At 42.2% G+C, this 16893-nt stretch overlaps 1 protein-coding gene across 1 annotated transcript in view; it reads left to right on the top strand.

Moving 5' to 3' along the window:
- LOC126194817 (transcription factor AP-2-beta) overlaps positions 1–15122 on the top strand; it is a 420874-nt gene extending 405752 nt beyond the window's left edge. Inside the window, exons 6-8 of the mRNA XM_049933144.1 lie at positions 9798–9939; positions 12497–12668; positions 13569–15122. Coding sequence (XP_049789101.1) covers positions 9798–9939; positions 12497–12668; positions 13569–13718 — 464 coding nt within the window. The 3' untranslated portion in view covers positions 13719–15122. The remainder of the gene's footprint in view (positions 1–9797; positions 9940–12496; positions 12669–13568) is intronic.
- The last annotated feature ends 1771 nt before the right edge of the window (positions 15123–16893 follow it).

Raw genomic sequence — 16893 nt, 5'->3', positions numbered from 1 at the left:
AACTTTATTGACACATTCCTGGGGTCAGATACATCACATGATCACAATGACAGAACCACAGGCACATAGACACAGGCAACAGAGCATGCACAATGTCGGCACTAGTACAGTGTATATCCACATTTCGCAGCAATGCAGGCTGCTATTCTCCCATGGAGACGATCGTAGAGATGCTGGATGTAGTCCTGTGGAACGGCTTGCCATGCCATTTCCACCTGGCGCCTCAGTTGGACCAGCGTTCGTGCTGGACGTGCAGACCGCGTGAGACGACGCTTCATCCAGTCCCAAACATGCTCAATGGGGGACAGATCCGGAGATCTTGCTGGCCAGGGTAGTTGACTTACACCTTCTAGAGCACGTTGGGTGGCACGGGATACATGCGGACGTGCATTGTCCTGTTGGAACAGCACGTTCCCTTGCCGGTCTAGGAATGGAAGAACGATGGGTTCGATGACGGTTTGGATGTGCCGTGCACTATTCAGTGTCCCCTTGACGATCACCAGTGGTGTACGGCCAGTGTAGGAGATCGCTCCACACACCATGATGCCGGGTGTTGGCCTTGTGTGCCTCGGTCGTATGCAGTCCTGATTGTGGCGCTCACCTGCACGGCGCCAAACACGCATACGACCATCATTGGCACCAAGGCAGAAGCGACTCTCATCGCTGAAGACGACACGTCTCCATTCGTCCCTTCATTCACGCCTGTCGCGACACCACTGGAGGCGGGCTGCACGATGTTGGGGCGTGAGCGGAAGACGGCCTAACGGTGTGCGGGACCGTAGCCCAGCTTCATGGAGACGGTTGCGAATGGTCCTCGCCGATACCCCAGGAGCAACAGTGTCCCTAATTTGCTGGGAAGTGGCGGTGCGGTCCCCTACGGCACTGCGTAGGATCCTACGGTCTTGGCGTGCATCCGTGCGTCGCTGCGGTCCGGTCCCAGGTCGACAGGCACGTGCACCTTCCGCCGACCACTGGCGACAACATCGATGTACTGTGGAGACCTCACGCCCCACGTGTTGAGCAATTCGGCGGTACGTCCACCCGGCCTCCCGCATGCCCACTATACGCCCTCGCTCAAAGTCCATCAACTGCACATACGGTTCACGTCCACGTTGTCGCGGCATGCTACCAGTGTTAAAGACTGCGATGGAGCTCCGTATGCCACGGCAAACTGGCTGACACTGACGGCGGCGGTGCACAAATGCTGCGCAGCTAGCGCCATTCGACGGCCAACACCGCGGTTCCTGGTGTGTCCGCTATGCCGTGCGTGTGATCATTGCTTGTACAGCCCTCTCGCAGTGTCCGGAGCAAGTATGGTGAGTCTGACACACCAGTGTCAATGAGTTCTTTTTTCCATTTCCAGGAGTGTATAACCGTATTGAATCCACTCCAAAACGAAAAAAAAAGGCACCGTGAAGGAACTATCTGAATGGCACGAAAATCGGTAGATGTGATGTCCATGTACCGAACAGTCAGGTTTGTATCCCACAGGTGCAGACATCTCTTCGTTGTTCATAGGGGCCAGTTCGAAGCGGGACTCATCAGGGAAGATAAATCTACTCTATTCAGTTAGTAAATTAGATTACAGGCCGGAGGTGTGTCTAGGGACGTCCTGGACAGTGGTTGGATAGCAACCTGTCGCCCGCCATACGGCTCGACAACCAGAGTGATAAAACAGGGATGCCATTCATTTCGGACCCCTTTCGTTGTTATTCGCCGCACCCTTATAGAACAGCGGTACGTCGACGATATTCTACGCCACGTTTTGTTGCCCTTCGTGGCAAGCCATCCTCGGCTTACATTTCAGCAAGATAATACCCGCCCACACACGACAAGAGTTTCTGCTGTTTGTCTTCGTGCTTGCTTGACCCTACCTTGGCCTGAAAGGTCGCCGCATCTCCACCCAGTTGAGCAAGTTTGGAGCATTATGGGCAGGGCCCTCCAACAGTCTCGTGATTTTGACGGTCTAACGCGCCAGCTGGTCGCAATTTGGCACGATATTCCTCAGGAATGAATCAACAACTCTATCAATCAACACCAAGACGAATAACTAACTGCGTAAGGGTCAGACAGAAGTGGACCAAGGCGTTATTGACTTCCTAAATTTGTGAAGCTCTTTCTCGTGGATAAATCATCCCATTTTTCTGAAACTGTCATAATTTGTTTGTTTACACATATACCGGGTGATCCAAAAGTCAGTATAAATTTGAAAACTTAATAAACCACGGAATAATGTAGACAGAGAGGTAAAAATTGACACAAATGCTTGGAATGACATGGGGTTTTATTAGAACCACCCGATATTGCTAGACGCTTGAAAGATCTCATGCGCGCGTCGTTTGGTGATGATCGTGTGCTCAGCCGCCACTTTCGTCATGCTTGGCCTCCCAGGTCCCCAGACCTCAGTCCGTGCGATTATTGGCTTTGGGGTTACCTGAAGTCGCAAGTGTATCGTGATCGACCGACATCTCTAGGGATACTGAAAGACAACATCTGACGCCAGTGCCTCACCATACTGAATGATGGTGGACATATTGAGCATTTCCTGTAAAGAACATCACCTTTGCTTTGTCTTACTTTGTTATGCTAAATATTGCTATTCTGATCAAATAAAGCGCCATCTCTCGGACATTTTTTTGAACTTTTGTATTTTTTTGGTTCTAATAAAACCCCATGTCATTCCAAGCATGTTTGTCAATTTGTACCTCTCTATCTACATTATTCTGTGATTTATTCAGTTTTCAAATTTGTACTGACTTTTTGATCACCCTGTATATCACCTCTACTGATTTCCGTCCCATTCCGAGAATTCCTTCGTGTATGTCTTTTTTCCACTTTTCTTTTTTCGTAGAGTGTACCCTTTATTGCGTACCGAACGGAATTTTAATTCTTTAGCAAATAAAGATCTTTAAGCTTACGAAACAATTCTTACTGCCTCAGTCCGCATTACTAACGCGTTTAGACAGAATGATCCCATCTACATCTGCGTTACAGTTACGTGTAGATTCATTTGAGATATTACGAAAGTTATTTTCTGTGGGCACCAAAGAGCTTATGCACCGTAATGTAACCCTGTACAGAAAGATTCATTTATTTTACTGTATATCTTAATATTTTTGGAAATTTGTGGTAAGGTCTTATGGGACCAAACTTCAGAGGTCATCGGTCCCTAAGCTTATGCACTACTTAAATTAACTTAAACTTACTTACGCTAAGGACAACACACACACCCATGCCCGAGGGAGGACTTGAACCTTCGACGGGCGCAGCCGCGCCGACCGTGACATAACGCCCTAGACCGCGCGGCGATATCTTAATATCTTGCATGCTCAAATTACTTCATTAAAACCTTTATTTAAATTGTGTTGGACTTTACATACATTAAAATAAACGAATATTTCTGTATAGCATTAAATTTCGATCCGTAACCTCACTGCCACAGCCAGCAAATAATCATCATAGTTCACATTAATGTACACGTAACTGTAATGAACCTGATACGCAACAGTCTCCAAAACTCATCGTGCTAATAAATACTAGCAAAAGGTGGCAGAAGCAGTAAAACGTATTTCACAAATTTATAATACAGTCGCTGGCCTCAATCAATTCTATAGAACATGGATAAATTTAAATGTCAAAAAAAAAGTCTTTAAACTGTTGTTTTAGCAGCTATGTCAGAAGATTCTGTCGCAGTATCGGTAGAACTTCCTTCCAGTTAGTTCAAAAATGGCTCTGAGCACTATGGGACGCAACTGCTGAGGTCATAAGTCCCCTAGAACTTAGAACTACTTAAACCTAACTAACCTAAGGACATCACACACATCCATGCCCGAGGCAGGATTCGAACCTGCGACCGTAGCGGTCACGCGGTTCCAGACTGAAGCGCCTAGAACCGCACGGCCACACTGGACGGCTTCCAGTTAGTTGTATGAGGCAATCTCGATGTTCTAAGTGACTATGCGTCACTACTTCCAAGTTCAGCATATATTACAGCTTGAGTGAAGTATCACGACGCTAATAGTATTTCCAGTATTTTTAACGCATTGGGCCTGCACGCGCTTTCACTCAGTCTTAAACAGTTATTTGGTCTACGCTGCTTTTCGTCAGCGCCTTCAAAGTTTCCAAAAAAGACTTTTGATATTCTCAGCACTTGCCCGCGAAAGGCAAAGGTCCCGAATTCGAGTCTCGGTCCGGCACACAGTTTTAATCTGCCAGGAAGTTTCATATCAGCGCACACTCCGCTGCAGAGTGAAAATCTCGTTCTGGAAACATCCCCTAGGCTGTGGCTAAGCCATGTCTCAACAATATCCTTTCTTCCAGGAATGCTAGTTCCGCAAGGTTCGGAGAAGAGCTTCTGTGAAGTTTGGAAGGTAGGAGACGAGGTCCTGGCAGAACTGAAGCTGTGAGGACGGGTCGTGAGTCGTGCTTGGGTAGCTCAGTTGGAGCTGGTACGGTAGCTCACCGTGTTCGGTCAGAGAGCTGCTGCCACGGTAGCTCAGCGTGTTCGGACAGAGGGTTAGCTGCCCTCTGTAATAAAAAAACTGAGTTAATGGATCAACGACGAACTGAAACGGGTGTCTTGCGACGTCCGCCCCGAACAGATGCCATGAACTTAAACGAAAAAAAAAAAAGAGATTAAAAAAATAAAAAAAGAGCTGGTTGGCCTCTGTAATAAAAAACTGAGTGGAAAGATCAACAAAACGAACTTTAACGGATGTCATGTGACGTCCACAACGACCAGACACAACGATCAACAACTAACAAAATGAAAAAAAGAAGTTGGTAGAGCACGTGCCCGCGAAAGACAAAGGTCCCGAGTTCGGGTCTTGGTCCGGGACACAGTTTTAATCTGCGAGAAAGTTTCACTTTTGATATTTCTCCCAGATAGTTTTTGTTTAATTATGTTACAAATACATCGGACTTTGGTCACATTAGTAATAGTAGAACAGAAAACTTCTTTAAAAATCCTGTCCACGCCGTACACAAACTCATTTTAGACATGTTAAGCTAGACTACAGTTTTACATTTCTCGGCAATTGCATGAAATAAGTGCGAGATCTGGTGTTACACGCAACGCTCTAGGGAACTTCTTGGAACTCATCGTAGTCGCAAGAGAGTTCGAAAAACAAACAATGCAGACAGAGACCAAGACAGGGGTGAACGTACCGTCGACAATAAGGTCGGTAGAGACGGAGTACAAACTCGAATTTAAATGGATGGTGAAGGAAATCAAAGTAGGTACTGTAAAGTTAGTCTATATAACGTTGCACTTAATACAGAAATGTGGTGTGTTTTTGTTAGCTCACTACACGAAGCTATCCTCATGCTGCTAATTTGCTTCTAGAAGCGATTATGGCATGGTAAGTGAGACACACGCAAGAAGAAAAAGAAGTAAATCAACAAAAAATATATATAATCCTGTGCAGGAAACGAAAGTTACATCCCTGCAGAGATAGTCTTGAAGAAGGAAAAGCCTTTTTTCAAAATTTTCCCCTTTCAAAACTGACGTCTGCATACTGAGATAATTACATGTAACGAATACAACGTTTAGCACTCCGGACGGGCAGTGTATTGAAAAACGTAACATAACTAGACAAACCTGTTTTCGCATTGGTTCGCTAGAGCCACTTTGTTCCTCGTCAGTGTCTTGCTCGGTTCTCTCTTCTCGTCCCCCTCTCTAACTGCATCTTGCTGATATTTGCATTCTCTTCCTTTAGCGGCGCAGCCATTCTTGTACCTAGTAAAGCGTTAACTATAAATTACGTGTTCGTTTTTGTACTGGCGCTGCACAGTTCTGTTTTACAGCAATACAATAACACGTCGTGAAAAACAAAAAAAATCATATTTCGCAGAAGAGAGCTATAGAATTCCTTACAGGAGCAAAAAGCGGGCTTAGAGAGAACACAACGGTAGATTTTCTTACTACGCTTTAATATTCATCTTGTCAGAGTAAACTCCGTTTGCTGATGCTGCTAAATAAATCAGTAAGCCAACTGTAGTTCGCATTTACATCTGCCACTGTCCCGAAGGCGATGCTGTAAGGAAGAAACTCAGTACTTTGAGTATGATGCTATTTGTCTTGCTAACGGAAGCGCGTGAGTTTCAAGATGAATTTTGTTACAGTATGGCGCGTTTTATTGATTAATTAAACACAAACGTAGAGAAATGTTCATAGTTTAACGACTCAACTAGTGCGAGATACTCTTGAGACGCAGAAAGATGGACGATGAAAGTCGGCCCAGACTTTTCCAAAGCCCGCATCTCGTGGTCGTGCGGTAGCGTTCTCGCTTCCCACGCCCGGGTTCCCCGGTTCGATTCCCGGCGGGGTCAGGGATTTTCTCTGCCTCGTGATGGCTGGGTGTTGCGTGCTGTCCTTAGGTTAGTTAGGTTTAAGTAGTTCTAAGTTCTAGGGGACTTATGACCACAGCAGTTGAGTCCCATAGTGCTCAGAGCCATTTGAACTTTTCCAAACTAGTTTTTTAAGATAGTCGCGAATAATCTGAATCTGGTTGATTCATTTATTTTGTTGTCTACATGATCTGGTATCAGACGTTCCCTTGGAGGGGCCGGGGGGTGGTCCACTGGCGGCCGACCGCACAATAACCCTGGGTTTGGTGTGGGGCGGCGGTGGGGTGGGTGGACTGCTGTGGCCTGTTGTGGGGTTGTGAACCATTGAGGGCTACGGCGAGGACAGAGCCTCTCCGTCGTTCCTAGGTCCCTGGTTCAATACAAAATACACACGCACCCGTGTAGGGCCCTCTTGTCAATGGGTAACCAGCAACTGTTTGTTTCTGCAGTCGTGACAAAAATCAGGCATGTACCCTACATATGCCAACAAACATGGAGAGCGTTGTGTTGTTTGGGGAAGGAGACCAGACAGCGAGGTCATCGGTCTCATCGGATTAGGGAAGGACGGGGAAGGAAGTCGGCCGTGCCCTTTCAAAGGAACCATTCCGGCCTTTGCCTGGAGCGATTTAGGGAAATCACGGAAAACCTAAATCAAGATGGCCGGACGCGGGATTGAACCGTCGTCCTCCCGAATGCGAGTCCAGTGTGCTAGCCACTGCGCCACCTCGCTCGGTCATGGAGAGTGCATGGGCACATTCACCATTGTTGGTTTCAACAATATAAAATAAGGTCAGATACTCTGAACAGCCCTTGTATTAGAGATGGGTCGAACTCGTTCATTCCCGTGAACTACTTCATTCATTTCACTCTTTGCCGTGAAGCATTCAAATGAAGTAGTTCATTCATGAAGTACGGAAGCCTGGCGAAGTTGCCCAGTTCGCCGCTCAGCCGCGGCTACGCTCGCTTCGCCTAGCTCGTATAAGAAAGCTTCGTAATACTTCATAATTTTACCAACAGATGGCCGAACTATGCAGTAACGTGCACGCAACGTTTAGCGTCTTACAGCGTCTGACGTGAGTTAAATAGAGCATGGTCGAAGGGGACAAAGGAAAGATAAACAGAGAAGCATGTCACATATAAAGAAGGTATTACGTTTAATCTTGCTCGACATTTTCTCATGAAGCGCCAAAATAAGTCTTCATCTGCCAAGTGAAATCTTATTTGTTTTATTCATGGACTGAAAACTAGGGCTACCAACGAAATGCCGTCCAATTTTATGTTCCTTTTAAAATTTAATCCAAAATGGAATGAGTATGTTTACCACTGTCACAAAGTCTATATACCTACGTTACGTAATTATTCAAAAGTTTTCCTGTATATTTTATTTTTGTTGAGAATAATAACCCTCTAAATTCAAAGCGTAAACTGTCACCTGTAGTCATTGGTACGATTTCAGGTAAAATCCCTCATTATTTAATTCGGAAAGCAGTTTTTGTTTCTGTTCACGCTTATACAACGGCTAGCAACTCACGATCGCCTAAAATTAGTGAAATTTGGGGTTTCTTCGCCGGTTTAGGTGATGGGAAAGCAAAGTGCAACTGTTGCTCTAAGTGTATTTCACCGCGCGATTCGTCTACAGGCAGTAGAGGGAGGACTGAAGTGAAGGGAGAATGAGTGACGTAGCGCCGATGTAGTGGAAAAGGGAGAGTGGAAGAGAGTGAGTGAACTAGACAAAAGTGTGGAGTGTGCTATCTGTGAAGAGTTTGAAGTGCCAGTTCATTGAAATTGAGTAGTTAGTTCACACTTCACTGGAGTGAAGCGTTCATTTGAACGACTCATTCACGAGCTCCCCATCACTACCTTGTATGAATGTCTGTATCGTCTTGGCACACACGACACGCTATTGTGACAAAGCCCATGGCTCTTGGAAATGGTGTAAGTCTCCAGGTTGCAATAGTTGCACAGAGATGAATAGTTTTGCACAGGATAAACTTGCTGCATGAAACCAATCTTAAGACTGAAGACCCCAACAACGCAAACGTATGATTTCTGTCGTACACCAAGAGGCCCACACGCTCCGTTGTCGTCAATGGACTAATCTTCATTCCATTATTATTGCTGTTGCAGCACGTAAAAGTAATTTTGCAGCTACCTAATCTGAGCCTTGACAGATTTGATTCAACTGAATGTATTAAATGAGTCAGACAGTCCCGCATGGGTTGGGGTCACACATGGGTTTCGAAAAAGACGATCGTGTGAAACCCAGCTCCCGCTATTCGTCCACGAGACTCAGAGGGCCATAGACACGGGTTCCCAGGTAGATGCCGTGTTTCTTGACTTCCGCAAGGCGTTCGATACAGTTCTCCACAGTCGTTTAATGAACAAGGTAAGAGCATATGGACTACCAGACCAATTGTGTGATTGGATTGAAGAGTTCCTACATAACAAAACGCAGCATGTCATTCTCAATGGAGAGAAGTCTTCCGAAGTAAGAGTGATTTCAGGTGTGCCGCAGGGGAGTGTCGTAGGACCGTTGCTATTCATAATATACATGAATGACCTTGTGGATGACATCGGAAGTTCACTGAGGCTTTTTGCGGATGATGCTGTGGTATATTGAGAGGTTGTAACAATGGAAAATTGTACTGAAATGCAGGAGGATCTGAAGCAAATTGATATATGGTGCAGGTGGCAATTGAATCTCGATGTAGAGAAGTGTAATGTGCTGCGAATACATAGAAAGAAAGATCCCTTATCATTTAGCTACAATATAGCAGGTCAGCAACTGGAAGCAGTTAATTCCATAAATTATCTGGGAGTACGCATTAGGAGTGATTTAAAATGGAATGATCATATACAGTTGATCGTTGGTAAAGCAGATGCCAGACTGAGATCCATTGAAAGAATCCTAAGGAAATGCAATCCGAAAACATAGGAAGTAGGTTACAGTACGCTTGTTCGCCCACTGGTTGAATGCTGCTCAGCAGTGTGGGATCTGTACCAGATGGGGTTGATAGAAGAGATAGAGAAGATCCAACGGAGAGCAGTGCGCTTCGTTACAGGATCATTTAGTAATCATGAAAGCGTTACGGAGATGATAGATAAACTCCAGTGGAAGACTCTGCAGGAGAGACGCTCAGTAGTTCGGTACGGGCTTTTGTTGCAGTTTCAAGAACATACCTTCACCGAGGAGTCAAGTAGTATATTGCTCCCTGCAACGTATATCTCGCGAAGAGACCATGAGGATAAAATCAGAGAGATTAGAGCCCACACAGAGGCATACCGGCAATCCTTCCTTCCACGAACAATACGAGACTGGAATCGAAGGGAGAACCAATAGCGGTACTCAAGGTACCCTCCGCCACACACCGTCAGGTGGCTTGCAGAGTATGGATGTAGATGTAGATGTAGATTACACAGGAAAGCTGCAGCTGTGCTTCTTTTTGCAGGAGAGGCGATCCACTTGGCGCGGGACTTCGGCTACGTCTGCGAGACTGAGTTCCCCGCACGGCAGGTGGCGGAGTACCTGAGCCGGCAACACACAGACCCCGGCGAGTCCTACCGCCGCAAGGAGCTCATACATGCCACCAAGTAAGTTCCTTCCTGGCTCAGTAGTTGGTGAAAACGTCACACTGCTCGGCCATCAATAGGAGATTCTGTATCCTCAGTGCAGGCAAACTCATTTTCTGGCTGCAGTAAACTATTGGTAAAGTGACGAAATTAACTTACTTTGCGAAGCAGTCTTTATAATGTATGGTGTACATCCACGTGCATTACAAATGTGGTGGGAAGTAAACTGCTAAATATACCCCTTAATTTAAACTTTTTCTGGACTACACATCTAAGCAGTATCCCAGTGCAATCTGTTGCAATGTGGAATATTGTATAATTTCTAGAATTGCTAGCAATGAAATACTGGTAATAATGAACTAGAATAGAAACAAATGTGTGTTGTGAAATATTCTTTATTTTGAAAACACACAAAAAGGATAAAATAAGTAAGACACTCTTTCAATTGAATTTGCCTGGTGATATAAGTAAAACATTTCAACTACTTGGCTTGGACATTCTTTTGGAAAATAAATATGTGACCTAGGATCTCAATAGCTGATTGTTCTCCTTTTAGAGTCGACTGCTTAGCTTAAAAACACTATGACTTTTAACAGCCAGGTTGGTGTATAAGTTCATATCGTTTTTGTTTTGCATGTTGGTATTCCAGTTGCTATGGGTTTATTTACTAATTGTCACTTTTCATTCATAGTTTGCTGTTGTAGTTTGAGCTTACACATTGTCAGGAGATAGTGAGTGGGTCTGTGGGCACCATAAAATACAGTGCCAAGTGGAGAATAGGCACATTCTCCTGTTTGTGTTCAATATGGGGCTCAGAGGTGGCCAGAAACATTTGCACCATGTGTGGGGATAATGCCATTCGAGGGAGCACAGCATGAAAATGGTTTTCTAGTTTTGAGGAGGATCATTTTCACATCTGATTCTCCACATTCAGGAAGACCTTCAGTGTTTGATGAAGATAGTTTAAATGCCTTAATCCACAATGATCCACAGTTGTGTACTCGAATACTGGCAAATGTGGTGAACTGTGAACATTTCACCATCTTGCAGCATTTTCATGCAATGGGGAAGGTTCAAAAATCGGGTATATGGGTACCGCATGCTCTATGACAAAATCACAAAAATCAGCCATCTGTGCATCTCCGCTTGCCCATTACCAACTGGCTCATGAACAATACCAACGATTCCTATTCTCTATCAGTATTGATGATGTGAAATGGTGTATTTATCCTAGCACAAGGAAAAGAAAGTACTGGATGGGTCAGAACGAAGCAGCAACACTCCATACAAAGACATGCACACATCCACAAGAGCTAATGTTACGCATCTGGTGGAATAGCAACAGTGTGCTGCACTACGAATTGTTTCCTCGAGGTGTAAAAAAATAAAGAACTGAGATGTCTTGCAGACATAATCCAAGAACAATGACTGGGAAGACTGATTGAAGTGATGTTACTCCACAATAATGCCCACCCACATTCTGCAAGACTGATAAAACCACTGTAAAGGAGGTGGGTTGGGAAGTCATTCCATACCCACCTTATTCACCTGATCTTCTGCCCTCAGATTTTCACACTTTTCCACTCTCTATCAAACGACCTTCAAGGAACTTCCTTTCAAGAAGAAAATGTGTTCCAAACATGGCTCAATGAGTTCTCTGGCTCAAAGCCACGTGATTTTGCCAGTTGTGGAATCAAAATGTTATGCCAACATTGGCAGTAAATAGTGGAGGTGAAATATTATTGATGACTAAAGTCTCTGTTTTGTGTTTCTGTTGTCTTTATCAAACTTATGGAAAAACTCTACAAACTTGAACACTATCACATCACTGGAAATAAAACTGCATTCAGGTTCTGAACCTATATCTATCTGTTATAGTTGTAGATGCACAGCAGTGAAATGTACTGTTTTCGTAATTGGTACAGTCCACTTTTGCTTACCTTAAGTGAAGAGAGAATGCTCTTCAAGAATGTACTAATGAGGAAATTTCACAAACGTACTCTAAGACCTAAATCCAGCCACAGCAATTGCACAATTAACTAAAACATTCATTAATCCAGTCCTTTTTTTAATAGATAATTTAGGAGTAGAGGAGGCCACTCAGCAAATACCAGAGGCATTGAATTGTTGACAGGTGCACATAAAAGGGAAAGAAAACATGCTAGCTTCTAGAATAAATTCTTTGTCAACTACACACAGTCGTGCCCCTAAATTGTACCAGCACAGTTTGTGTGTGTGTGTGTGTGTGTGTGTGTGTGTGTGTGTGTGTGTGTGTGTGTGTGTGTGTGTGTGTGCAAGCATGCACTTTTTTTGTTACTATGTATTCTAGGTTGACAAAGGATTTATTCCAAAAGATAACAAATTTTCTTTATCTTTCGTGACTGCCTCTCAACAACTCGATGCTCTGCTATTTGGTGAGTGGTCTCATTTACTCCTAAGTTATTTATATTCTATCAGAACTTGTTTAAGATGTAGACTAGAAAACAGTGCTTCAGTTATAATATTTTTCATTTAGAATTTAAAACATTGTGACTTGCTAGTTCATAATTACTCATGTTTACTGTTCGTTGATTTGCAGGCAGATCACCAAAGAACTTATGGACCTGCTGAACCAGGACCGTTCACCACTGTGCAATACCCGACCACAACATATCTTGGATCCCAGTATCCAACGTCACCTGACACACTTCTCGCTTATATCTCATGGATTTGGCAGTCCAGCGATTGTTGCTGCCCTCACCGCTATACAGGTATGTTATTTCTAATTGTTATTACATTGGGGCAATTATAAAGTATTCAGTTTGAATTAGGAGGCTTTTCCCCCAGTAGCTGAAACAAAGGACAAACTTATCTTTCATGCTTCTCTGTTAAATGAGATGGCATATGCATTGTGCTGTGAGTAACAAAAAGAATCTTTTTGTAATACTAAGTGAGAATGACAAGACACCTAATAATTTAAATGGCTTACTTTATACAAAAACAGCCAACAATGACATGAACAGGGGAACTTCCCAGTCAGGTACAGGTTTTGTGTAATGGGGGTATTACAATTCTCTCCTCTTTTTCCCTATCAAACATATGAAGTAACTGCAGAAACTGTTTACTTAGTTGCTGGATCATGCAAACATTCTATTTCATCACTGTATCTACACAGAAATATGTCACAACATAGTATGGCTGGGCCCACAGTTGAGAGGCGAGCATGAAATTGGGATTGTCCCAAAGCTCATTCGAACAAAAAGTAAAATAATGATTTATGGGGAAACGAGCATTACACCTAATCAGCACCAAGAAAAATTGGTATGCTATATGCTGAAGCCAGTTGCAAAATATTAATTTTTTTCTGGTCAAGATTAAAGAGACACTTTGACTTCAGGAAGTTACAACAATACGGTTTCCAGCTGTCAGTTTCATGGATGTGTAGATGTAGATCAATGTGTGCCAGTCTTGCTTAGATCCTACACCTAAGTCAAGATCCCGAGATGTAAATAGGCAGTCACTTTGACAGGATAACAAATTTTCAGTAACAAGCATTATTTTAAAGAACAAGTCTGAGGATATTTAACACAACACCATATATACAGAAATAATATTTAAATTATTTTTCCTTTGCTGAACACTCAAAACTGACATCTTTTTATTTTTTACAGAATTTTTTGACTGAGTCATTAAAGCACCTGGAGAAGATGTACCCATCAACCAACAATAATGGTGGATCACACATATCAGTGAGCTCTTCCCAACAACCAGGTGGTGGCATGGATTCAAAGCCGAAGGAACTCAGTGATATGAAGAAGTGAGGCTGGCTACGACGGGCTGCGGGAACCACCAATCATTCGTGGCCCTTCAATTGACACTGCGGTCTAGGTCCCTTCCCCGTACTTAATGCAAATCTTTCTTTATTAATTATGTGAAAAGAATGTAAAAAAGAATAAGGTCACAAGAACAGAACTGTTGGACTTTTCATCATTGTGAAGTGGTTACTTGTGGCTATGAACAATTCTAACGGATACTTTCTCGAAAAATGTTGCATTTCATTTTGTGATCATTCTTAGCTGTTAGACAGAGGGTGCCTCAGCTTCACAAACTGGAATAAGTGGACGCAGTTCTACTGGTACTGTAATGATTACCATCAACGTTCTGGGGATTCATCAATATGACATTTAACATATCAGTGTCATACAGCAGAAAGAAGGTAGCTTCTCATATAATGAGAAATGAAACCTGCTCAAGATTGCAGACTCCAGGATTTCGGGGTCTCCATTTTGACATAAATTTGCAAACAAAAATTAAGAAGCCTTGTTCCTTTCTATGTGTGCTAAAATACAAAATTATTCATTGACATTTAGCAATAACTTTTGTCCATGCATTGTGAGTCAAGTAATTGCAGCATTTCACTTGGATCTTTGGCTTGTTTTCTGTACAACTAACACTAAATGTGTTGGTAAAGCCTTCTTTGGAATGCTACTTTATTCAAACTTATACACATTGCTTTTCTTCTCTTCATTGTTGTTAACTAAGCATATAAGAAACAAAACTGATGTATATCAATATCAGACTCAAATTATGACTGTAATAAGCATATCTCATCTCGCAGTCAAACAACACACTCTGTAGGGCAATGCCTGCAGAAAAATAAATGTCTGGTACTAAATTAAATTCATCCTGATTTCATGTGAATACAGTTTTGCCAATGATCAGCAATAAGGGTGTTAACTCCATAAAGTGCAGTTTCAGTAAACAAGTGTAACTGAATTTAATATTCATTGTGGGGAACAAAGCGGCCTATAAAGTAATTAAGCTGTCTTGTTGTTTCTGGTTCAGGTATATATATACATTCCAAATATATGACAAAGAGCTGTATGATCATCTGCAAGCCTAGACATGATACAGAGACTGTAAATGTTAGTATGACACCTTAGTCTAACAAACACCCTCCACAAATATTTCAACGTGCCAAAATTTAGTGCAGATTTTCTGACCTACAATTCATAACTATTTCTAAGATTCTCAATATTGTTGCAACAAATTTTGTATTAGTATTTAAATATGATTTGTTTTTATATAAATAATTAGTTAATAGTTTATGATGTGTGTGTATGCATAGGTGTGAATGTGTAGTGTGTAAAAAAAGTGTAAAAATTGTTTTTCATAATGATGTAACAACACCTGCATGCTGTACAAGAGAATTCTCAAGGTGATACTATTGTTCAGTGAAATTTAAATGTGAATTTATAAATTAAAATGTCTTATAATTTCTAATATGTATTTTTTATGACTCATACCATCTATCTACACTTTTTTTCAGTGGAATTTTTGTAATAGTACATGCATATTATCTACCTTTCACTTTCCTGTAATGACATAAAATTACCACACAGAAGCATTAATATCACTCCTTACAGTTTCTAAATTAATAAAATAACTTTTTTTAAGGAATCACTGTATATCTTTGGCGAAAGATTTTGTAACAGTTACAGCATTTTACAATCCTAAATGAAAATACATTACTGCTTGTCCCACATTAGTAACACAAGTAGAAGTTCTCAATTGCAGAGCTATTTGTTTCATATGTTCATGTCAGTATCTGAAATTCTCTGAGCATGTCAGTATGCTAGAGAAGAAAATTATCTTTTTTTGTAAACACTGTCTTTCACAAAAGAAAATTTAACAGTGTGAATCAGAGATCATAGGCTAGAGAATCTTGCATCCTTCACAAGCTTTGAAATGTCTCAAGTGCACAGATAACTGAGTGTGAATTGCAAATCACTGTTTAAAACAGAAATTTCATGCCACTATAGATAGGGTATCTACAGCATAGAAAACTTTAGTGAAAGAAGAAAGAAACTTCCTGGTAGATTAAAACAGTATGCCAGACAGAAATCGGATCCAGAACCTTGCCTTTCATGAGCAATGCTCCTATCTACTGACCTATCCAGGCATGATTCAGGACCTGCCCTCACACTTTTGCCAGGACCTCTCCCGGAATTTCCAAACTTCACAGAAGCTCTCCTGCATACCTTATGAAACTAGATGGAAGAATGGGCCTTAGCTGCAGTCAAAGAAATTGTCTGGCACTCACTTTTAATTTGCCAGGAATTTCAAAACGGAGCTCTCTCTCTCTGGAACAAACAAACACACATACACTCTCTCTCTCTCTCTCTCTCTCTCTCTCTCTCTGTCTCTCTCTCTCTCTCTCCCCCCCTCTCCCCTCTTTTCTCACACTACAAAATATTTTAAACTGATGACTATACTACTATAACAGAACCTGAAAGAAGTGTATTTCACCATTGATTTCTATGATAAAAAGCCACAAAAAATCCTGAAACACGGGGAGATAAAGAAAGGGCTATTCTTTTAGGAGTAATTACGGATGCTTACTGAAGACTGATGGAGATTGTTGAAAGGAATTTCTTTTCATGGTGTATGCACATCTTGAGTTGTCTGAAGCAGTTATTGACAATGAAACACACCACTTAGAACATAATGAGTGCTGGAAGCATGTGTTTCTCAGCAAGAAGTTACGTCAGTGGAAGTAACCTAAAAATACTTCCAAGACATGCAAAATTCTTGTAATGGATCTGAAATGAACACTAATACACCAGAGAGAAAGAGAGAGAGAGAGAGAGAGCAGTATATTTTGGACATGGGTCCCAGAATGACATATTACTGAGTATGAATATATTGATTGCCAACAAGTAAAGTCAGAAGGAAAAAAAAGTATGGAAGGTAACAAAAGGTCTAGGAGACAGATTTAGTGACATGCCTTTCCATTTAATATCAATACAGGTGTTGGAGATGAAAACTGAATTTTCATTTATCACTTCTTTCACTTTTCTGTACACTGCCACTCTGTTACCAATCAAGAAATTATTTTTGTAAAAATTATGTGTCATTTCTTATTACTGTACAGGATGCCGTATTTATCTTGATGAACCCAAATACCTTTCTGTCCAGAAGGAAATGAAAAAAAAT

The sequence above is a fragment of the Schistocerca nitens genome, chromosome 7 (genome assembly GCF_023898315.1).
Source record: "Schistocerca nitens isolate TAMUIC-IGC-003100 chromosome 7, iqSchNite1.1, whole genome shotgun sequence".
NCBI classification, from domain to species: domain Eukaryota; kingdom Metazoa; phylum Arthropoda; class Insecta; order Orthoptera; family Acrididae; genus Schistocerca; species Schistocerca nitens.
This window is presented reverse-complemented; position numbering and strand designations above follow the sequence as displayed.